Source organism: Culex pipiens, chromosome 2 (assembly GCF_016801865.2).
Source record: "Culex pipiens pallens isolate TS chromosome 2, TS_CPP_V2, whole genome shotgun sequence".
Taxonomy (NCBI): domain Eukaryota; kingdom Metazoa; phylum Arthropoda; class Insecta; order Diptera; family Culicidae; genus Culex; species Culex pipiens.
Window position 1 is genome coordinate 83046723 of NC_068938.1, and position 24372 is coordinate 83071094.

The following is a 24372-nucleotide window of genomic DNA, read 5'->3' on the forward strand; positions in this document are numbered from 1 at the left end:
TCAAAAAGAAATTATAAAGTTTCAAATTAGTTAACTAACCGTTTAACATTTCTTAGAAATCGATTTTATTTGTTTTATACTATCGTTACTAAGGTGAAAGCACAACTCAGCAATGAAAACTCTGCATTTTCTTTCATTATAAGTTCGGATATACACACATACAAACCAACATTGAATACACGCAACACACATGACATGAAATTTAAAGGAAAATATTATCGAAAAATCGAGCATTCCAAGAGTTATTGAATGAAAACATTGGTAAATGTAGCATGAAACGATAAAATGCAATCATAACAAATTAAAAACATATTAAAGATAATATCATTGAACGACATAACAGGTGAATAATAAAAGAAACGAATCATAACAACAACAACAAACGAGAACAACGACTGCAGCACGAACTTCAAAACTTGCGGGGATGATTTTTGAAAGGACTTCAAACCAAATTTTGGAGAATGAAAACAGCAAATTTGCTTTCTCTTATTAGCACAAATTTGTTTTTTAATGCATTTCGGTTTATTGACAACTTGGCATATTTTGATGAGTTACGAGCTAAACTTACTATTAACGGTTTCTATTTTTTTTTTTTTTGCTTAACGTTTATTTGGATGTTTCTTTGCTTAACAATCGATAACAATTACTTTAACTGTTACTGTCTAGGGTAATTATAATTATTCTAACCTACAGAATGATTTTTTTTTATTCGCTCTTATCACAATAGGTATAACATCGAAACATTCAACAAATGCTTTGGGACTTGTGTGTGTGTGTAGTGTAAAGTGTGAGAAAACGTCGAAAAAACGATGCACATTCCAATATATTCTAAGCTAAGGGTTAGAGATTCAGGTATTAGGAGGCGCATGAGATTGATTTTTAAAGCTGGTTATGAATTTTTGATGGTTTTACAAACAATTATTTCGCTTTTTTAGTATACAATAAGCTCCTGACAGTACCAACAGTGGTAGATTGCAATATTTGTATTCTATTGATTATTTTATTTCCCTTTTAGATTGTATGCAGAAAACTCGGTTTTATCTTTTTCATTTCAAGATTGTTGATATTAGCAGATCTCTTGATAAAAAATGTTTTAATGCAAATTCAAAAAAAAATATGAACAAGTTTCGCAAAAACGTTAAGATATTCGTTTATTTTGAGAAATAAACTACCATTTAAATTTTTTAAAGTTAATTTTTCCAAGTAGGATTACAGCCATATCATGCATATCAAAGAAAAGCAATGTTGTGGAAACTTTCGGGCACACAGGGTTATCAATTGGTTTTAGTTTCAGGAATACTGTTTTTAACAACGAATACAACGAAATAACGAAAAAAAATCCCAAAAGTCGTTAAGAAAATCATTAAGAACTTAAAAATGACTTGTTTCCAACAAAATATTTTTTCAAACATTCAAAACTGAGTTTGAAATATCTAATTTTTCACTTGAAATCTTCGTTAGGGGTCCCACCAATATGATCTTTTTAACTCTTTTTTGAATGTTTTAGAACAAAATATGACCCATGAAAACAGGCATTATATCAGTAAAACGCAAATCGCTAGTTGTTGATAAACTTGGGAATTATTCGTTGCATGAAAACATTGTTCCTGCGGCAAAAACCTATCGAACCTCACCCGGTAGCCCGAAAGTTTCCGCAACATCGAGTTTTTTGGGACATCCAAATGCCCATCTCAAAAAATGTTTAGCAATAATAGTTCGAATTATTTCATAGAATTTTTCAAATTAAAATTATGAAAATAGTATTTTTGCAATTTCGTCGTTAAACAACTTACTACGTACTTTTTTGTCATTCTAGAACCAAAAATGAAAGAATCGAAAAGTATTAGTGCTGAGAAGTTCAACTTTTCAGCACTGCGATTTATGCTAAAATTAACTTTTCAGCACTGTTTTTTGCTGTCGTTTTTCGTTCGTTTTAACAGGAAAAGTTAGTATTTTCCAAACAAAATTGCAAAATGCATTTTTGCATTTTGTAAGTGAATGAGAGCTATTTCTACTTATCAAAAATTAAACCGAGAGAATTTGCTTTCGATTTTTTTTTGTTCTTACTAAAAGTTTTTTGATTATTTTTAGCTCAAAAATCTACTTTTTCCATAATGACCCTTGTACCTAATCACAATTAAAATAGTTTTTGACATTTCCTAGCTTTAAAAATTTTGCTTATTTATTATACTTCTAAAGATGTTTTTAAAATTCTTCTTCCTGAATTCTGCTTATTCAGCCAAAAAAAAATGGTTTGATTAATTTTGATTTTTTTTATGCTTCATTGATCAAAAAAAAAAAATACTTTTATGTATATTTCTTAAAATTAAAATTAAGAGAAGTATTTTCAAATGCACCGTATAATGCAGCTGAAGCCAATATCTTAAAAACTCCAGGCTTGTTTGGGGTCCAAAGTTACAATCTTTTCTAATAGCTTTCTATAACTTTTCAGAAAAATCCAACATTAACACATTTTGAAAAAATCTTTATTTTAATGGCATTACTGATTTTTTCAAAACATCGAAATACTGGTCGCAAGAATTTTTCAACTTCAATTTTCGATGCAGAATCAAGTTTGCAATCAAAAAGTACTTTAGTGAAATTTTGATAAAGTGCACCGTTTTCAAGTTAAAGCCATTTTTGGGTGACTTTTTTGAAAATAGTCCCATTTTTCCTTTTTTCTTAAATTAGTGCACATGTTTGCCCACCTTTGAAAAAAATATTTTTGAAAGGCTGAGAAAATTCTCTATATTTTGCGATTTTGAACTTTGTTGATACGACCCCCAGTTGCTGAGATATTGCCATGCAAAGGTTTAAAAACATGAAAATTGATGTTTTCCAAGTCTCACCCAAACAACCCACCATTTTCTAATGCCGATATCTCAGCAACTAATGGTCCGATTTACAATGATAAAATATGAAATATTCGTGAAGTTTTCCGATCTTTTCGAAAACAATATATTCTAAGATTTTAAATCAAGACTAACATTTCAAAAGGACCAAATATTGAATATTACGTCCTGTTTTTAAACTTTTGCATGGCAATATCTCAGCAACAAAGGGTCGTATCAACAAAGTTCAAAAAAGCAAAATATAGAGAATTTTCTCAGCTTTTCAAAAATATTTTTTTCGAAGGTGGGCAAACATGTGCACTTATTTTAAAAAATAAAAAAATTGCGACTATTTTCAAAAAAGTCACCTAAAAATGGATTTAACTTGAAAACGGTGCACTTTATCAAAATTTCACTTACGTACTTTTTGATTGCAAATTTGATTTTACGTCGAAAAATGAAGTTGAAAATTTTTGCGATCAATATTTCGATTTTTTGAAAAAATCAGTACTGATAAAAAAATGCATAACTCGGTCAAAGATTTTTTGCACAACCTGTAAATTTCTGAAAAGTTGGCATTTAATGTCCCCTAAAACATATCAAAAAATGAAAAAATAGTGTTTTTTTTGCAAATCAAGTTTTAGTGAGAAAAAGTTAAAAAAAATCACCAAATTTTTTTTACCGTTTATCATTTTTTTCCAGTGTAGTCCATATCCATACCCACAACTTTGCCGAAGACACCAAATTGATCAAAAATTCCTTCAAAAGATACAGATTTTTGAATTTTCATACATCGTTTTTGTATGGACAGCTGCCAAATTTGTATGGAAATTTATATGGACAAACTAATGATGCAAAATGGCTTCTTTGGGCATACCAAAAGCACCAAAAAAGTTTCAGTCGGATTAAAAAATACAAAAAAACGAATGACCGAATCTGAGAGAACTGGTCAAATACTATTGGTTCAACACAAAATTTTATTTGAGTTTGAAATGTGCTTTATTTATTTTAAACGTCTGGATAATGAAAATCATTTTTATTTTTTATAATTTGCTGAAATTTGCAGAAAGAATCACAAATTGATCAACATTTCACAGTGGTCCGAAACCGAAATCTAGCGTGACAAAATTGATAGCGGCCACACGTTAAGATTTAGAGCTTTGGTATCATCGGGACAAATGATCAGGATCAATTGGGGCATCTTTTGGTATGGTGAACATAGGGTGGTCCAAATTTTAGGGTGGTTCAGAATTTTTATTTTGGCGGGATGACGAGATAGCGCTTTGGTGTCTTCAAAAAAGTTGTAGAGAACAGTATTTTGAGCAACTTTGCTGAAGAGCACAATGATTTACCTTCAAACGGGAAGTTTCTAGAGCCATTTTTGTAATTTAGGTTGAAGTGTTTATGAAAAAATGATTTTTTTGAATTTGTCAACTCAGGCTTGTGTCGTAGCGAGTTTGTGTCTTCTAGACATTTGTAGAACTTATCAAAACACACATTTATCTTCCAAGAGAGCAAAAATCTGACCTTTAAAACGAAAGTTATAGCCAAAATACGACGAAAAAGACACCATTTTGAAATGTGAATAACTCGAAAAGGTGGTGGAGTTTGACCTCGCTCTTAGAAGCATCTGAAAGTACATATTCTAGAGTACAATTGCTGAAAATATTTCAGAGGTCTTTTTTGTTTAACTTAATTTAACTCAATTTGAAAATGAGCATTTTTTAATCGTTTTTGCCCATAACTTTTGATAGAATTGACCAAAATTCATTTTTCAAGAATAAAAATGTTCATTTTGACAAGCTCTACAATTGCCTAGAAGGGCTCGAAAATGTACAAAATGATCTAGTGGTTGTAAAAGAAGAAACAAGTTTTGGCTGAAATATTTCAGGAATCAACAAAATAATTAAATTTATTCCTGAAATATTTCAGCCAAAACTGGTTTCTTCTTTTACAACCACTAGATCATTTTGTACATTTTGGGACCCTTCTAGACAATTGTAGAGCTTGTCAAAATAAACATTTTTATTCTTGAAAAATGAATTTTGGTCAATTCTATCAAAAGTTATGGGTAAAAACGATTAAAAAATACTCATTTTCAAATTGAAATTAAATAAGTTTAACAATAAAGACCTCTGAGATATTTTCAGCAATCGTACTCTAGAATGTGTACTTTCAGATGCTTCTAAGAGCGAGGTCAAACTCCACCACCTTTTCGAGTTATTCACATTTCAAAATGGTGTCTTTTTCGTCGTATTTTGGCTATAACTTTCGTTTTAAAGGTCAGATTTTTGCTCTCTTGGAAGATAAATGTGTGTTTTGATAAGTTCTACAAATGTCTAGAAGACACAAACTCGCTACGACACAAGCCTGAGTTGACAAATTCAAAAAAATCATTTTTTCATAAACACTTCAACCTAAATTACAAAAATGGCTCTAGAAACTTCCCTTTTGAAGGTAAATCTTTGTGCTCTTCAGCAAAGTTGCTCAAAATACTGTTCTCTACAACTTTTCTGAAAACACCAAAGCGCTATCTCGTCATCCCGCCAAAATAAAAATTCTGAACCACCCTAAAATTTGGACCACCCTATGTTCACCATACCAAAAGATGCCCCAATTGACCCTGATCATTTGTCCCGATGATACCAAAGCTCTAAATCTTAACGTGTGGCCGCTATCAATTTTGTCACGCTAGATTTCGGTTTCGGACCACTGTGCATTGCAGCGAAATGAAAAAAACCGAGTTTTTCTGCTTATGATAATTGTTCAGAAGGGTGTCTCATTTCAAAGGCATGTCCAAAAAATGTAGATCATTACTAAATCATGAAAGTTGTCTTCAACTATACAGGAAATAATATAAATTGTCAAGTTTAATCATTATTGCTTATTCATTGATGTAATAAAACTGAAATTTATGACAAAAAAAACATGTACCAAATCTCTTTTATTTACGGGATTTTTTTTAGTTTCAACATAAAATGTTAAAATTAGATTATGAAAAAAGTGCAAAATTCCTTTTCACTTTTAAATTCACTTTCACAAAAACATAAATTTTGTTCTTGATTAAAAAAAAATGCTTGATTTTTTAGCTACAAACTCTTAGTCACTGTCTTAAAAACGCATTTTTAAAATAATGCATGTATTGGTGGCAATTAATTTTCTAAATAAACAGTTCTGTCAGTTTGATAAAATACTAATTTGTTTTTGTTTTCTAAGAGAAATAAGGGAGCGTTCTTTTATTACGTAACGCAGTAGGGGGGGGAGGGGTGGTCGGAGGCCGTGTTACGCTCCATACAAAATTTTTAAAATTTGTATGGAAATTTTGTTACGAAGGGGGTGGCGAGGGGGTCTAGAAGCCCGATTTTTCGCGTTACGTAATAAAAGAGCGCTCCCTAAGTACTTGACATAATAATCCATAGTTTGCGGAGCGAGCAATTGAATTGGGACACCCTACTGTTTCATTTTAAAGCAACTTAAGACTAGATAAGGCGGGAAGGGCTTAAAGATGGTCAAGCAGAACAATTTTGCGGATCACAGAACTAAACACGACATCCAATTAGAAGAAGAGGAAAAGGGAAAAAACACACTAAGTTTTTGTTTGTTTGTTGGTTTGTTCAGTTAACATTCTAGGACTAGTTGCGGGACTCTAAAGTAGAGGCTAAAAAGTACACTTTTAAGTCTTTTGCGTTCGATTTTTGTTAGTTTTTTTTAAACACTTTGTTTTTTTGGTTTGCATTTTGCTCTAAAATAACTCTTTCGCGACATTGCTCAAACTCTACCGTAACATTCTTAATTAACTCCGCTTTTTAGCTGGTTTTGCTTTAGAGTGTGTCCCACACTGACTTCTAGGAAGATGTGTGTGTGTGAGTGTCTGTATGTATGTGTGAGTGTGTGTCGAGTTTGTCTTTTTTTTTTCTTGGTTATGGTAGAAAAACTTACAGGTTCATACCTGAGGACCTGTGTGATTCCGCCGGCAGCCCCAGGAGCGAGGCCAGCACGTCCTCGAGGGTGGCCGATCCGGGCGACTGCTGGTCCGGGGGCAGGGAAAAGGTCGGAACGATTGCCGCCGCCGACGTCGGTGATGAGGCTGTGGTGGTGGGTCCGTGGAGTTGGTGGGTGGGAGAATTCGAAATGACCGTTTTTTTGTTGATGATTTTTTTTTTGTTCGTTTGCAGCGCAAAATCGTGGCAGATTTGAGAGAGTGGTTCGTTCGATAGAGGCATGGTTGCAGGGTATTTTGATTGGAACGTGACGAGTGTGTGTGTGGATTGAGAAAAAAATAAAAAAAAATTTGACGTGAGAAACAGGTGGTTTGTTAAGTGCGATGGAAATTTTGATATTTGGTGGAGAGTATCGGTCTTTCAAGAACAAAAAAGAAAACAAGAACTAATAAGTTATTCGGGAAATGGAAGCGAGCAAGATTGTTTGGATTCAAAATGTACATTATTTTGGCTTCATTAAATCTATGGGTTAAAGGTATACGGATCAGGTATTCTAGGTTTTTTTTTCACAATACGAAAATTTGTCGCAGTCTCTCAACGTTGGATTTGTTGTTTGAGTATTCATGAATGTATTTTTATCAACTTTAATTACTTTGTGCATTCTAACTAATGCTCTAAATTTTATTTATGTTTTACCTTTCTTACAAAAAAGGTCTAAGGTTTGCTTTTTTTTAAGGAATCGTCCCAAAATAAAAACTCTGAACTTTTTTTAATGGTTTTGATGCGTTCTTCCAATTAAATTTTGCCTCGAAACCCCAAACTCAAACCGAGAATTAGGTAAGATTGCTTATTTTGAAAATCATTCTAATTAACATTTTTCGAGATAGGCTCTATTCCATCTGTACACGGAGAAAAAAGAGTTCCCAAAATCGTGAACAAGCGTTCATGAAAATAGGAACCGCGAACAAAGTGTTCAAATTTCATGGTACGTTTTTCAAAATCGTACCATGGAATTTGAACACTTTGTTCGAGGTTCCCATTTTCATGAACGCTTGTTCACGATTTTGGGAACTCCTTTTTCTCCGTGTAGGTGGATTATGTCGGTGTTTTAACTTGTCACAATAAAGCGATGCCAATTTTAAAGCACATTTTCCAAAATTTCACCAAAAAACCGACAACCTTATCGTCATTATATTGTTGGCGAGATAAGACGCAAATTATTTTTTGAATGTAAATAAAAAAGATGGCAACACTGTGGAACGCAATCGCCCAATTTTGGAAATGTTATAACAATGATGGCAACTTACAATTATGGCAATTTATGAAAATATACACATCAGTGTTGTGAAAAAAGAAATCTTAAAGAATACTGAAGGAACAGTTTTTTTTATCCAATTTCCCAATTTAAATTATTTGGAAAATGCTTATTGCTTGTTGACTTTCCACTGATCTTTTTAAATTGAACAAGTGCTTAAAATGCTTAAAATGCTGTTATTGATTAGATCTTATGAAAAAATGCCAAAGTGAAAAACAATTACAAGTTATGGCACATGGAAAATCAACTTGAAAATACAATCAGTAGTCATAACCAAATTTGTTATTATTTTTTAGTGTTGAATTTTACTATAACTATGGAGAATTATTCACAATTTTCCATAACCAATTTTCTTATTTTTTTTATTAAAAACAGAACAATGAGAAAATGTTGACCAATGTTCCAAAATTTCACATTTTTTTTCGGAAAATCCAGTTCCACTTAGGGGGAGAAGGGGTAATATGCAACTCTGGGGCAAAATTCACCCCCCTCCCCCACGGTGCTCAAAATACCGTTGTTATGTAAAAAATATGTAATCCGAGATTTTGGGGTTTATCGATTCGATGTCGCGATTAAAAGCTCAAAAATTCCGACAGATGGCGCAAAGCATCGAAGAATGACGATTCAAATTTTCGCTGTTCGGTTACATAGGAATGCAAACTTAAAATTGAATTTACAGCTCTTAGAACAACTTTAGAGAAAAAATTCAAGTATTACGAGTGTAAACTTTTTGCCCTCTATAAATTAACGCAATAAAAAAAATTGGAAAAATTTTTTTTGAAAAAATAATATTGTTTAAAATGATCAAAAGTTAACAAAGTATCAGCTCGAATTTTTGCTCAAAAGTTGTTTTGAACGCTGGAATTTAACAAAACAGAATTCGCATACATAACCTCAAAGGGCGGAAATTTCAATCGACATTCTTCGCTCTGTTCTGCTACTCAACACTAGGTGTCGCATGTCGTTTGGCTCTTAAACGGCAATTGCCGTTCAAGAGCCAAACGACATGCGACACCTAGTGTTGAGTAGCAGAACAGAGCGAAGAATGTCGATTGAAATTTCCGCCCTTTGAGGTTATGTATGCGAATTCTGTTTTGTTAAATTCCAGCGTTCAAAACAACTTTTGAGCAAAAATTCGAGCTGATACTTTGTTAACTTTTGATGCTCTATCATTTTAAACAATATTATTTTTTCAAAATTATTTTTTTTCCAATTTTTTTTTATTGCGTTAATTTATAGAGGGCAAAAAGTTTACACTCGTACTACTTGAATTTTTTCTCAAAAGTTGTTCTAAGAGCTGTAAATTCAATTTTAAGTTTGCATTCCTATGTAACCGAACAGCGAAAATTTGAATCGTCATTCTTCGATGCTTTGCGCCATCTGTCGGAATTTTTGAGCTTTTAATCGCGAATTGGCATTCATAAGCTAAACGACATGCGACATCTAGTGTTGAGTAGCAGAACAGAGCGAAGGATGTCGATTGAAATTTTTGCCCTTTGAGGTTATATATGCGAATTCTGTTTTGTTAAATTCCAGCGTTCAAAACAACTTTTGAGCAAAAACTCGAGCTGATACTTTGTTAACTTTTGATGCTCTATCATTTTAAACAATTTAGTTTTTTCAAAAAAAAAAAAATCCGATTTTTTTTATTGCGTTAATTTATAGAGGGCAAAAAGTTAACAATCGTACTACTTGAATTTTTTCTCAAAAGTTGTTCTAAGAGCTGTAAATTCAATTTTAAGTTTGCATTCCTATGTAACCGAACAGCGAAAATCTGAATCGTCATTCTTCGATGCTTTGCGCCATCTGTCGGAATTTTTGAGCTTTTGATCGCGAATAGCGCACCTCTGTGCAAAAAATGAAAACATTCGCTGATGTGGTTTTCGAGATACAGCCCTTTTAAGATGTTACATCCGATTTTCAATAAGAAACCCAAAACAATCTATGAAATTTTAGCATTTCAAAGAATATGCAATTCGAGATAATGACGTTTTTTGCTTCAAATGACTGACAAGTAGGGGAAAGTGGGGCAAGTGTAACAAGCTAAGGAAATGCTCGTTATAACCCATTAAAAACGTGAAAAATTTGTCGGATTTTTTTATAATCATCTTATTCCAGGTCTTGACTAAGACTTTGATAGAACAGGATTTTAAAAAATCCAGTTTTTGACTGTAAAAAACTGATTTTAAAATTTTTGATTTTCCGTGCGTTCTACTGAACTAGTGGGGCAAGACGAACAATCCGTTCGGGCAAGAGGAACAATGCATGAAACAACATGCTAATTTGCTAACAATTGAACTGTTATCACTTAGATACATCAGATTACAATGTATTTGAAACGTTTCTTTCATTTTTAGATTAAAAAATAATATTTTACTAAAAAAATTATCGTTTTTACAAAAAGAAATTATTACTGAGATGATGAATAGTAAATTTTCATTATATCACTATATTTTGTTTGGAAATTTTTTGTTAACAATTATTTATCAGTTTTTAAGTACTTTTAAGTATTTCTTTCCCAATAAAATATGTTTTTGCAGCTATTCGCATTTTTTTCCATACTAAAAATCTATATGGTACACTTGCCCCACCTGAACAAGTTTTTTTTAAAGCTCTCAATAAAAATAACCAAAAGTTAAATCATACTTTGTAATAGGTGCAAGTCATTGGTAAGGACACTACTGATCTATGAAAAATTGCATTTTGAAAAAAAATGCCATAAAACAAATCCTATGCCTTATTTTGTACTTTCCAAATATTATAAGAAAACAAAGGTTTTGAAAAAAACTTCATTAAATCTTATGCTCCGTGGCGTCCACGTCGTTTTGGCGGTTATGTGGTAGTAGAATCAGCTAATTGCATTGCTAGCAACAATTTCTCATACTGGAAATAATCAAAATTGTAAAAATTACGGCCATACGAGCGATTGTTCCTCTTGCCCCATATGGTCGTCTTGCCCCACCTTCCCCTATATCTGTGCTAAGTTTCAGAAGGTTTGCTGATGTAATTCTCGAGCTACAGCCATTTTAAAATGTTATTTCCGACTTTTTCTAAGAAAATCTATTTAGAGATACAGCAATTTTAAAATGTTATTTTCCACTTTCTCTTAGAGACTCTTAGAAAAAGTCGAAAATAAAATTTTAAAATGGTTGTATCTCGAGAACTACATCATCCTCCTGGAACTTGGCCCAGAGATACTTGGCAGTCTTATGATGCGAAATTCATCATTATCTCGAATTGCATATTCTTAAAAATGCTGAAATTGTATTGAATTTATAGATATTCTTAGAAAAAGTCGGAAATCACATTTTCAAATGGCTGTATCTCGAGAACTAGATCAGCAAACCTTCTGAAACTTAGTCTAGATATACTTGTCAGTCATTTGAAGCAAAAAACATCATTATCTCGAATTGCATATTCTTTGAAATGCTAAAATTGAATAGATTGTTTTGGTTCTCTATTGAAAATCGGATGTAACATCTTAAAAGGGCTGTTTCTCGAAAACTACATCAGCGAATGTTTTCATTTTTTGCACAGAGGTGCGCTATGGTGTAAGGAATCGATAGACCAAATAATCTCGGATTGCATATTTTTTTTCATAATAACGGTATTTTGAGCACCGTGCCCCTGCTTTCCTTGGTATTGGGGAGAATTTTCCGGAAAAAAAAAAATCATAAAAATTTGAAGCTTAACATTGCAGATTCATGCTGGAAAAATATGAACATCTTAGTATAAAAACAGCTTAAGTTATTTGCAAAACTTTAAAATATTGTGTTTAATCTAATTTTCATTGAACTTTCATTTTGATTTATAGTCAATATAAAAAGCATTTATTGATATTGTAAGTGTTGAAGTATATAGTTTTTGCCATAATCTTCATTATTCTATAGAAAGATGAGTCCAAAAACATCAAAAAAAAATGCATTTTTTATTAAATTTTCTGCGAAAAGCGTGGTCAGGGCAAAATGCACCGCTGTAAAGCTCCTTTGTAAAAAAAACAGTGGTGTCATCTAGTGATGACTAGTGCAGACTGCTTTAACCCGGTGCATTTTGCCCCATTGTTGTGGTGCATATTGCCCCGCATGGTGTTTTGAAAGGAATTAAAAATGTTGCCAGAAATTTGATATTTTTGAACAATTTTGAGGTTTTAAAAGACTTTTTTCACATGGATGACGAAGAATAATAGTTGTTTTAGAACATCGAACAAATTTCTTCCACAGTAATGCTGTTATGGTTGAGAAATCACAGTTTTCTCTTAGGGGGTGCATATTACTCCCTCTCCCCCTAATTTCGCGATCTGGACCATTGTGCAAGAGGGTAACAATAAAAAAAACGACAGCAGGGATACCCTCTGATTCGATTACTTAGGCAAACTTAAGTAACTGTGCCAATTTTGAGCCAAATCGGTTAAGGTTAGGGGGTCACTTTTTATTATTGAAGTTCATATGGGAAAATCACAAAAATGTATGGATCTGCTGCAACCTTCCATCGGATGAGGAAGTAAAATGTCGGTCCCGGCCTTGGTTGTTAGGCCGTTAAGTCATTCCAGGTGTAGGAGTTGTCTCCATGCCATAAGTACAAACAACACACCAAACCAAGCCTACTCCGGTGGAATCGCTGGCGGCGGTTGGACTCGCAATCCAAAGGTCGTCAGTTCAAACACTGGGGTGGAAGGTTCCTTGGAGTAAAAAGAGGTTTGGGTGCTCTCCCAATTCAAGCCTTCGGACTCCTAGGTTCGAGCAGAAACTTGCAATAGAGACCACAAAAGACCCGGGGGTCGTTAATGTGGATGGTTTTAATGTCCAAGATTTTTCCCCGGGTTTTTGCATAAAAAGTTTTGTTTTGAGCAGTTTTGAAATTTACAAATTTATTCAATTTCACCTAAATCCCAATCCACTTGCTGCTTCATTTCCCCCTTTTTTTTCTTTTTAAGTTGATCCATTTCAAACCAAACAGAAGCCGCACTAAAATACCACAACTAAAAGCCGAAAGCAAGGATGATGATAACGAAATAAAACAAACGAAACACAAAACCAATTGTTGATAATAACTTGCAATGATTCTCCAATTTTTATTTAAATAATAATACTTATACAAATTACAGTAATCGTTTAAATAATAGTATAACTGTTTTTTTTTCTCTCTCTCGATCTCTTTCGCTCGCTCATAATTACACATTTAAAACTTAAAACTGTAGCGCAAAGTAAGGATTACAATAAAAAAAATATTACAGTTGCTGTATTCGTTTTTTATGCTCTCTGCTGGGTTAATGTAGAAGATAATAGAGAAAAAAAACAGATAAAACAAAAAGGGTATATTGCAACTAATAATACGAATGTTACGGGATGACAACTAAAACTAAAGGTTGCTGATTTTCTAAACTTTTTCATTTCGTCATTTCCAAATGATTGCCTCTATACAGAACGGGTTCTTAAAATTTGACTGTTGATGCACTCTAGTCGCTCTAACAGAAGAAACGCACGTTTCAATTATTCAACTCGATTCACAACGACTCTAGCTCATCATGCAAACCATACGTACTAGAGTTGGTATGTAAAAACAATAATAAAGTGTGTGTGTTTATGTAAAAGTAGTAACATAAAAATGTATAAAAACGAGCCAAAATAACGCAACTCCGAACCAAGCTCGACTTTCAAGCGCACGCGTTCGCACTACTGCGCACTCTTCTCAGGTTGTTAATTGCTTTTACTTCATTGTTTTACACTACTATTCTACTTCTACGCTAGTTAATTTTTTTGACAAAGAAAAACATCGTCATATATGTTTGTATGTATATAAAGAGAGGTGTATAAATGTATATAAGTTTTGTTTCTTTTCTATCAGTAAGGATAATATCAAACCGTTTTCGATTAGTTTCTAAGAAGAAAAAAACTCTACACTTTTCTACTGTTTTTTTATTCGCAGTTTCGCTCATTTTGTTTAAAATTAAAAAACTTTCAGTGTGGGTGAGTGTGTGGATTCGTTTTTCGCTACTGGATCGATTGTCTCGTTCGAGATTTGTTAGTTTTTTATTATTATTTTTTTATGTGAATCTCCCAGCAGAATTGTCGCGCCCTTTGACTTCACGTAGTAATCTGGTAGCACCATAAATTAGTTTTTTTCTGAAAGGCACCTTTCTGGTTTTATCACAAGTTTTAGTTTGATAAAATTTTACTGGGAAGGGGACGGGGGTGGGACACTGAAAAGTGAGAACTCTCCAAGCACGCGCACGCTGTGCGGATGGATATTCGTTAGTGTAGACACACACCTTTCCAACTGCATGCTCAGTGGCGCCACTGGCGGCCACTAGCGGAAGATGCTGCCATGTGTAGCAGCAGTTCTTAAAGGGGGACCAGTTCTCAAATTATCGTCGCGTTTTTGTGTGCAGAATCCATCTTTGGTTTTAGATGAAATTTTGTTTTTTTTTTTTTGTATTTTGAATAACATTTTATCAGTTGTTATTTAAACAGAACTTTCTCATGAAATGAGTTTTTTGAAGTTATCTTTTAGCTAAAATTTGAGTGAATTGCCGTCACGTTTCAATGAATTTTAAATTGGGTGAAGATATTTCCAAACTGAGCTGATTTGATGAGAAATTTGACTTTGAATAACTATTTTTGAATTAAAAATCTGATGAAAATAACTCATTTCCAAACTAAATTATCAGTTTCAAATAGTCTACCTCCAGCACATCTCAAATCCCTTAAAAACATCCGAAATTTCATCTGGGTTTGTAAATCCAAATCATTTAACAGTTTAGGAATGCTTTCTTATTCGAGTAAATTCAAAATATCAGATCGTCAAATCGTCGCCATCGTGCTAACTTGTCGTACGTGCATTTTGGACCAAATTGAGTTAAGAATGCCATTTTGTGCAACTCACAATGCCTCACCTTTTGACCTTCACAGATCCCTAAAATTCGATTTCAATCCTGAGATATTCAACAAAAACCGAAAAAACTCCGTGCATTTTTGTCACTTTACATATGAAAGTAGTTTCAATCTTGTCGTGCTATCTTGTCACTCCATGAAAATTGATGTAAGTGCGACAAAAGGCCAAAGGGATTTCAGGCCAGGAAAGTCAGGATGCGTTTGTCGCACGTACAAGCTAGACTACCGTAAACATTTGTAATTATAACTCGGGACTCCAGCAACCAACTTCAACCAAACTTTGGGACAATGCATAGAATGGTGAGCCAAACAAAACGTGTTTGTTATTGTTTACATTGCGTGCTCTCGTTTTTGAATATTCAAGGTCAAACATTAAAACGCGTTTTTCTCGGAACGTCAAAATGGCGGGTGCGACAAGATAGCACGACGACGTCGAAATGTCAAAAGTTGTTGACTGATGCCTAATTGATATACGGCTGATATACGAAGTGATTTGTTTATCTTTTTTCGACTCTCCCCGCAAACGACAAACCATACAAAATTGCTGCCGGATCTTTTCCGGGAGAAATCCGCAAAAAAAAAACCGGTAGCATTTTGTACTGATTTGACGTTTGCTGAGGGTGTCGAATGTTTGGTTATGTGACTGCTTGCAAAAGACAACAAATCCTGTTGTAGTATTTTGTCACCGTCTGCCGGGGTGACATTGGGTCTGGGTGGTTAGATTGGGCCTTACAAACTTTCAACCTACCGACACACCAACAATGTAAATAAACAAATTGACTGATACACGAAGTGATTTTGATTTGTTAAATTGTTTTAACTCCTCCTGCAAGCTTAAAAACATATAAATTAGCTGCCGGCTATCAAGGTGTGTACATTTGATTAGATAAGTTAGTCGGATTTACCAGCTGTCAAAAAATAGTTGCCAAAACGAACCGTAAACGCTTCTAGATGAATTTATTTTTAGGAAAAAAGAAAAATTCAAGCTCGTTTTTCAAACTATACAGAAAAAAAAAATTTCTGAAAATTACATTCAAACCCCGATGGTTTGACACCAACTGTTGTCAAACGAACGGGGTCACTTTTTAGTTTGACACCTCTTTTACACGGAGTTCACACACACTATCAAACGTTTGTTTTGATAGTGTGCGTGAGCGCCGTGTAAAAAGTGACAGTTCGTCACTTTTTAGTTTGACTTTGACCAACCAACGGGGTACAAACTAAAAAAGTGTCAAACGGAAAAGTGACCAACCACCGTGGGTTGAGTGTATTTTTTGACAGCTAAAAAACCCGCCTCACCTTTTCAATTTTACATAGATCGGTCAGGTCCGGAAAAGATCCGACATAGTTTTTTTTTGTTTGGTTTAACGTTTGAAGTGGAGTCGAAAAAATGTAAACAAATTCACGAATGCGTGCATCGGCCCATTTAAATTGTTTTGCTTGAACTGACAGCTAATTGTCCAATGGACCAAGTGATTTGTTGACGTTGGTCGGCCCCCTCTTTTCCGGAAGAGATCCGGAAATAGATTCGGCAGCAACTTTGTACTGGTTTGACGTTTGCGGAGGGTGCAACAGGAACAAACTCTAGGATTGGTTTTCAAATGGTCCTATCAGCCGTCACAACCGCCAGCATCAAGTTGCGCTTTGCTCTGCAACAAATCGAATTATCAATGTTTATAATGTAATGTTGAAATGGATTGCTTCTGCTCGATTTTAAAATTGACATGTGCACTAAGCTTTGCCTTAATTTTGCACTAACTTGAATGAATTGCACTAAATTTTCGATAAAGTCAAAGCGATATTTCTTGAGTAGATTTTTTTGACTAAGTCTTGAATAAAAGTTCTTATAGCCAAAATAAAATTATTTTGGAAAAAAAAATTCAAAAAATTTACAAATTTTGCTTATTTTTTTATACAATTAATCTAGTAATCTGATCATAATAATTACCTATTTTGAGAGGAGTGGCGGAATCGCTTTGCCTTGGGCAAAGATATCGCTACACTCCAAATCAGAAATACCCATCAAAATGGGTTCTATCTGCCCTTTATCTGTCAACACAAGGTAAACAAACCTTTTTTGAAAGTTACTTCCACCCTTTTTCCAAGTTTACCCGTCGTTACCCTTTTGCAAAGTGTTACCACCGGTAAACTTAAAAAAGGGTTGAAATGACCCTCAAAAAGAGTATGTTTACCTTGTTTTGATAGATAAAGGGCAGATAGAACCCTTTTTAGGGGTATTTCTGATTTTGAGTGTACACTATAAGAACACTTTTGACACTGTTCACGTAAACAAACAATAAATTCTACTTGATTGTCGAAAGCACCCAAATAACACATTTTTGGAATATCTTCACTCCGATCTTGTTTAAAAGAACTCAAAGAATGCAGTGTCCATTTTGTGAGTGACTTTTGAGTTTGAAGAGACAAACGAGTTTCTTAAACTTCAAATGACATTTATCTTTCGAACATTCGTGAAACAGAGACAAAGTCATGTACATGCTTTGACAAGTTGGCAGTGTTGCTGATTTCATGGTAAATGTGCATAAAGTGGTGCCAGTTTTATCAGTTTGTATCATGGCCAAAGAATAAAAAATGTTACAAACTTGTCAAAATGTATTTATTTGCGATTTTGACTAAAACAAACCCTAAAACCCAAATTTAACCAAATTTCAAATAAAAAATTCCACACTAAAATGCGACGAAATGCCCCATTTTTTTTGTAAAACCGTCGAAAAAAAGGGGAAGCAAGCAGCTGGACACCGGGAGGAGTTGAGGAAACGGAGGGAAAAGGGAAAAAAGGACAACAAATCAAAACGCTCCTTAATTTAATTTGCCATTTAAATAAGAGGAGGTGATTAGTGGGTTGCGCTTCGACGTTTTCGGGGGCGTCGATGTTTTGGTGGAGGGTTTGTTACGGGAGGGGTTGGGAGGGGATTGCGGGGAGAGTTTTGAAAATTGTTGGTGGTAAATTTTCGATAGCGATTAAAGGATGATTTTGAGAGGTCTTTTGTTGACAATAGTTGATTTTGCGTTACACGTGAAGTCAAAATACAGAACATTTTCCACTGATTGCTGGATTCACAATTACATCAAAATGTTCGAAAAGTTACGAGTTTGTGTGTGTGTCTGTTTCTGTGAGTTTGTGTGTGTGAAGGAATCGTTATCGTTTGGCGGGATAACCTAAGCCTAAACCTGCCTACTTTACAATTGTTAAACAACTATTCACAATATCATGTTCACTGTTTTGCTTCTTCTTCTTAACTCAGAAAACTCTCAAAAAAGAGTGAGAGTGTTAATTTCTGCGTGGGGAAATGGGGAAAAATTTCACGATTTGTTTCCCCCCCTTTCCATCTAAACCGTGCGACAATTAAACACGAAGTCAATAATCTGAAATGCATCCGCGGTTAATGCAAAACTCTTTTGCTTCTCTTTTTCTGTTTTGCTCTGTCGTGGCAAAAGTTCGTTCACACAGTGGAGAAAAAACAAATCAAATGTGTCGATAAAACCGTAATTTCGACCGCGCTTTTCCGACGAAAAATGCGCGAAAAAGCGCCCAATGCTCGCGATCAAAAAAGCTGGAAAAACTTAATCTTGAACTTAAAACGAAAACTGAACATAATCATAGAAGCTGCTTCGCTACCTGTTTCACAATCTTTTTTTGTTGTGGGGGTGTGTGTTAAAGTGTCTTACGAAAAACGAAGGGCTAACCAAATTTTATGGTTAGAAACGGCAATGTGAACGAACAGAAAAAAAAATCGTACAATCTAAACAGTACTAACAATAGAGAAACAGGAAAGTGTGTGTCTGCCTGACTTTTCTGTGTGAGTGTGTGTGTGTTTTAGCTTAATTTAAAACAGAAGTAAGTAAAAGTAAATCATACTCCAAGGAGACGAAGGAAAAAATCAAACCAACAAAACGATCTAAGAACGTGTGTGTGACTGTGAGACTGTAAATGAAGCTATTGTTTTTTTGAATTTCTTAGATCAGTGTCGACTCACCGACGCCGTTCATCCGGCCGGCATTGTACCGGTAGTGGTCACCGGCCAGCTGGGACTGGTGCTGCTGCTGATTCTGACCCTCGATCATTGGCGTTTGGGGCGAGTCGAGCGGCCGGGTTCCGACGAACGAACTTTCTAGCCAACATCTAAAAAAAAATTGAGCAATTTTAGTACAAATCTAAACCTACGAAATTTAAACGGGGTGAGAACCTTTGGCTTGGACTAGTGGACCGGCTGCGCGAGTGTCGGTTGGTTTGGTCATTTACATAATGTACAATCGCGGAGGTGACCTCCTTGATGGAGGACTGGATCTCCGGCGTCACGACGGGGTCCGATTTCTGGTTTTGGTGGTGGTGTTGGTGCTGCTGTTCCTTGGCTTTCTGCTGGGATAGCAGCGAGGACGCGAGTCTGTTGAAAAAAGAAGGTTGAGTTAGTGTTTATGGTTGTGTACAATTATTCTTTTTCCACCGCATTCGTTCATTGAAGCAGTTCATTTATCCCTCTACTGCCCAAATTTCTTCCGAATTTTTTTTATTTTTTCCTGCATATGGTCTTATTGAGCTACTTTTGTTCTACGAAAAACTTTACTTTTCTTGTTTTGTTTTTAGTATTTTTATTAGAATTTATCTTGTTTAGATTATTTTTATTTTTGGCAGTATTTGGCTTATTTTACCACCTCCTATCATTACCTTTTGCCTATCTAGTTTTTCATGTTTTTACAGCCACTTTTTCAATGTTTTGCTGGTTTTTTTTCACATTATCTGCTATAGAACGATACCATTATTACACTCAACCCCCGGTGGTTGGTCACTTTTTCGTTTGACACTTTTTTAGTTTGTACCCCGTTGGTTGGTCAAAGTCAAACTAAAAAGTGACGAACTGTCACTTTTTACATGGCGCTCACGCACACTATTAAAACAAACGTTTGGTAGTGTGTGTGAACTCCGTGTAAAAGGTGTGTCAAACTAAAACGTGACCCCGTTCGTTTGACAACAGTTGGTGTCAAACCATCGGGGTTTGAGTGTATTTAAATTGTAAAGGCACAGTTTTGTACTCTACAAAAATTACTGCATACTTATTTTCACATAATATATGGAAATTGTTAGTAAGCTTCCAACTTTATAATTTCCAAATTTTTTAAAACTTATTTTTTGCAATGCTTTTCAAAGAGCAAACTTTGGTTGAAAAATAAATTTGACGAATTTATAGATCGAAGCCCGTCTAAAGGCGGAGTTGGGTTGTAGAGGGTTAACTGCCCGAAAAACGAAACTATTGGCACTACGCCCCCCGGGGCATGGCCTTCCTCTAACGTGGGATTTCTGCTCCAGCGCCTCTGACGAGACAGGAGAAACCGGGACCGACGTTTTACTTCACCATCCGATAGAAGCTCAGTGGATAAGGCGGGAATCGAACCCGCGTCTCATAGCATCATCGGGATCGGCAGCCGAAGCCGCTACCCCTGCGCCACGAGACCCACTGCTGCCCGAGCATGGGTAAATAACAAGGGAAATGCGTAATAATACCTTTCTCTGGTATCAATACCAAATTTTGGTATTCCTGGACCCTTTAAAATTTGTCTTAAGGACTATGCAAGAGCAAAATGTGGTATCATACCAATTTAAGGTATTGTTTTGATATTGCAAAATTGCAGAATTTGTAAATGGTCGAACACCACATTTTGGTATTCTTTTGGTATTACAGTGTTTTATCAAATTCCTCTGAAACTATGGGAAATGTTGACCAATTTTGACAAAATAATTATTTTTGCGCTAAAATGATGTCTGAAAGCAAATGCCTTCATTGAAAACCGGAAATTTCAAACTTGATTTTAAACATTTTTGATATACCCCCTAGAGAAATGACTTAAATTTGTGGAAAATTTTCAAAGTCAGGGTGCCACATTTTGGTATTATTTTGGTATTGAAATGATTATTATTTTGGTATTGAAAGTTTTAATCAAATTCCTCTGAAACTACGGAATTTTTTTATAAATTTTGACGAGATAATTAATTTTTATTTGACTTGAAATCCAAAAATGTTAAAGCTGATTTTCATATTTTTGTGATATACCTTCTAAGATTTTTTCTTACACGCAGAAAATTAAGGCATATTTGAATCAACAAAACGTTTTGTTGATTTGAAAATCATATTTTTTGTTGAATCAACGCTAAACGTCAAAGCAGCTTTTTCGAAACAACAAAAGACTTTTGTGGAATTGAGAAAATCAAGGTTTGTTTCAACGCAAAATCGGCGTTGATTATATTCAACAAAATTTTTGTTGATTCAAACCTCGGACAGGCTGATTCTACAAAACATTTTTCTGCGTATAAAAACGTAGAAATTATTATTTTTCAGAATCTTCAAGAACTTCAAGCACAGGCTGTTCATCAATGACAAATGAATTCAATGTAGTGAAGAATATCACTAAGAACAACATGGAATCAGCAGGTGAGTAGACTTGGCTGTTGCATATGGATCATTTCCGTTTTTTCACTAACTGCAACTGCTTCACTAAAAATGGTATGAAAATACCAAATTTTGGTTTTACTTATGCAAATAGCTTTGCCCTTCCACATACAAGACTTTGGTATGATTTCATGGTATTTTACCATCTATTACTGGGCAACCAAGGGCACATTTTGGTATCTGTTATTTGCCCAATAATACCAAAATTTGGTATTCCCGTGTTATTTACCCCTGCTCGGGATGTGAGGCTTTCGTTAACAAATGACTATAATTAGTAATTCTCTAAAATTTTGCCATTTTGTCTAGATTTATAAGTGTTTTTTTTATTTGAATGAAACTTTGTCTAATGCATTTCCTATGTTAAAATAGCCATTTTGCATCAATATTTTTTTCCGTAAAAAATAACAAATTTTGCGTTGCGTAATAAAAGAACGCTCCGTTATGAAATGTAATTTTTTAAACATGTTTTGTGACACTAAGATTGAGTTTTCTTATGATGAAATATTCATTAACTACTTTATAACAGATGTTTTTAAGTATATTCAACAATTTTTTATTAATTTTTGAAGTATTTTTTGCAAATATGCGCATTTTTCTATTTTCTTTTCATTTTAAAATTTTCTCAAAGAATAATAAAAAAAATATAAAGAAATTGTACACCAAAATGATTTTTTTCTTAATCGATTCCACCATAAGTTTTCAAAACGTTGGTTGCTCTAATTGTTTATAGGTGAAAAGATGCTTTGCTGCAAAACCTCTGAAATGGACTCAAATATTGTAGTTTGGTAAATTGAAATATGGTCATTGATCAAGAAACATTTTTTGCATTGTTTTCAAAAATCTAGAAAAAAATCCTGCAAATGTCTTTCTTTTTCACTGTGTTGAAAAGGCTCCACTAACGTCATGATTCAAAATCCGGATACTTAGTAGCATATCATTTTTGTTAAAGCTGGTAAAAAATCATTTAATAAGTTGGAAATAAAGAAATATCATAAAGATGTAGTATAAACAGTCAGTTACAAGAAAATGCATGCAAAATATGTTCATCAGAATTTTACAATTAAAATGGCTTATTGTGCTTCGAATCTCGGACACTGATAAAAGCTGATTCGAAATCCAGACACTCGATTTTACTTATGAATCGCACAAATTTGGACTGAAATGTAAGTGAAATGCATTCTTTAGGTCTCAAATAAGCTGTTAAAATCAAAACAATCGATAGTTTATAAAAATTGCTATAATTTAGGGAAATCGAAACCATAAATTTCTGCTTTGCCTTCCCGGTGCTTCGAACGTCTATGAAATATTTCAAGTGAAATTTTTCGCATTTTTGGTAAACTTATAGTTTTATTGTATTTAATTGTTTTGGCATTAACTACAGCGTTCAAACAAACTTTAAATGAAAGTTGATGTTACAATTCATCAAATAACACTGCTTTGACATTCATAATGCGAACTTATATCCAAATAATTGATAAAATAAGATGAGGTGTCCGGGTTTCGAAGCGTCCGGGAAGTCGAATCATGACGTTACAACCTTCTAAAATTTAAACTTTGTAAAATATATTCACAGTCATCTCACGGTATCAATTACTTTGCTTTCAGTGTTAAAATGAAACTTTTGTGAAAATGTCTGCATTTTTTAATATGGCTATTACACAAAATTTTTAAAGGAAGGGGCGAAAAATATATTTAAAAAACATAATTTATGATTGAATGAAAAAAAGTGTTTATAAATGCATTTCACACCAACCCAGTTCATAAATCTTTAATTTTCAAAATACATCGCTAAATATTGACAAAAACATTTTTTTCTGAAAATAAATCGTACTGTAATTTCACAAAAATTCAAACGAATATTTTTTTAAATCCATTTCAAATTGCATTTGAAACATCTTTGGAACTATTGGTATTAATTTATCCAGAAAATTATTATATCATTAATGGAAACCCAAACTCCATCAAAACATAAAATGGAGGTGGGCGAAAATGAGCGAACTGATCAAAAGAGCCAGCTCACTTAAATGAGCAATCGAACAACGGTTCTAAAAAAAAAACCCGATTTAATCCCACCTGGGGTGAGATAGAGCCTTTCTTACAAAAGGAAGTTAACGGCATTTGATTTTTTTTTTTCAAAGAAATAGCAATATAAAGAATGGTCCATTCATAATACAATTCGAAACTCAACCATATTTTTTCATATAACTGAAAAGCGCTGGTTTTTGCCCCATTTGCCATGGCCGGTTGTAAGCTGTGCTCGCACACAAGCATTTTCGATTTTTTAAATCAGAACACATTGTTTTTGAGACAGAGAATTAGCTCACAATTTGCGATGTTCGTAATGTTTTCTGCATATCGCTAAATTGTTCGTATTCTCTGAGTGTTTTTTTGCACTTTTCAAAATATTAAAAATTAACGAGAAAACAAAATAATTCCGTCTTGCTCCAATGCGTTAAAGTGGTTACAAAATAACTGGCAGAAAGTGTTTCAACACCCGAGAATTTGCCGTGTTGTAAACAACGATGTAACGGTAAAGCCGCATAAATGTTCTTGAAAGCTTTGAAACGCCTACTGTAATTCACTAAACTGTCATTTGGGCGTTAGGCAAAATTGTGAGCTTTCAATAAGCAAGCATTTAGGCGTTTTTGGGATTGGGAAGCATACAACGACTAAGCGCTCGGTGGGACTTCACTACGACAAACGCAAACGTACCGAATAAACCACCTTGGTGCGCTGGTACGATGAACAAAAATACTAATACACAAAAAGGCTAGTACCGAAGCTAGAAAACCAAACCCGCGATGTGCGTTGTCACTGGCACATGGGAAGCTTGAACGCTTCCCAGAAATTCGTTCGCTCAGAGTTCGATCAGATAATGAGCAAAACAAAATAGAAAGGCAAAAGAATGAGCATGAGGCTTCAGAACAGATA

The 24372-nt window shown here is 34.2% G+C and overlaps 1 protein-coding gene across 5 annotated transcripts in view; it reads right to left on the bottom strand.

Moving 5' to 3' along the window:
- LOC120422610 (uncharacterized) overlaps positions 1 to 24372 on the bottom strand; it is a 280146-nt gene that overhangs the window by 3718 nt on the left and 252056 nt on the right. For 3 of the 5 annotated variants that reach the window (XM_039586100.2, XM_039586104.2, XM_039586105.2), the window contains 3 exons: positions 19186 to 19383; positions 18976 to 19121; positions 6781 to 6918 (listed from right to left, as the gene is read on the bottom strand). In XM_039586100.2, coding sequence (XP_039442034.1) covers positions 6781 to 6918; positions 18976 to 19121; positions 19186 to 19383 — 482 coding nt within the window. Of the gene's footprint in view, positions 1 to 6770; positions 6919 to 18975; positions 19122 to 19185; positions 19384 to 24372 lie in introns of all 5 variants that reach the window. The other 2 variants (XM_039586102.2, XM_039586101.2) reach the window with 2 other exon arrangements.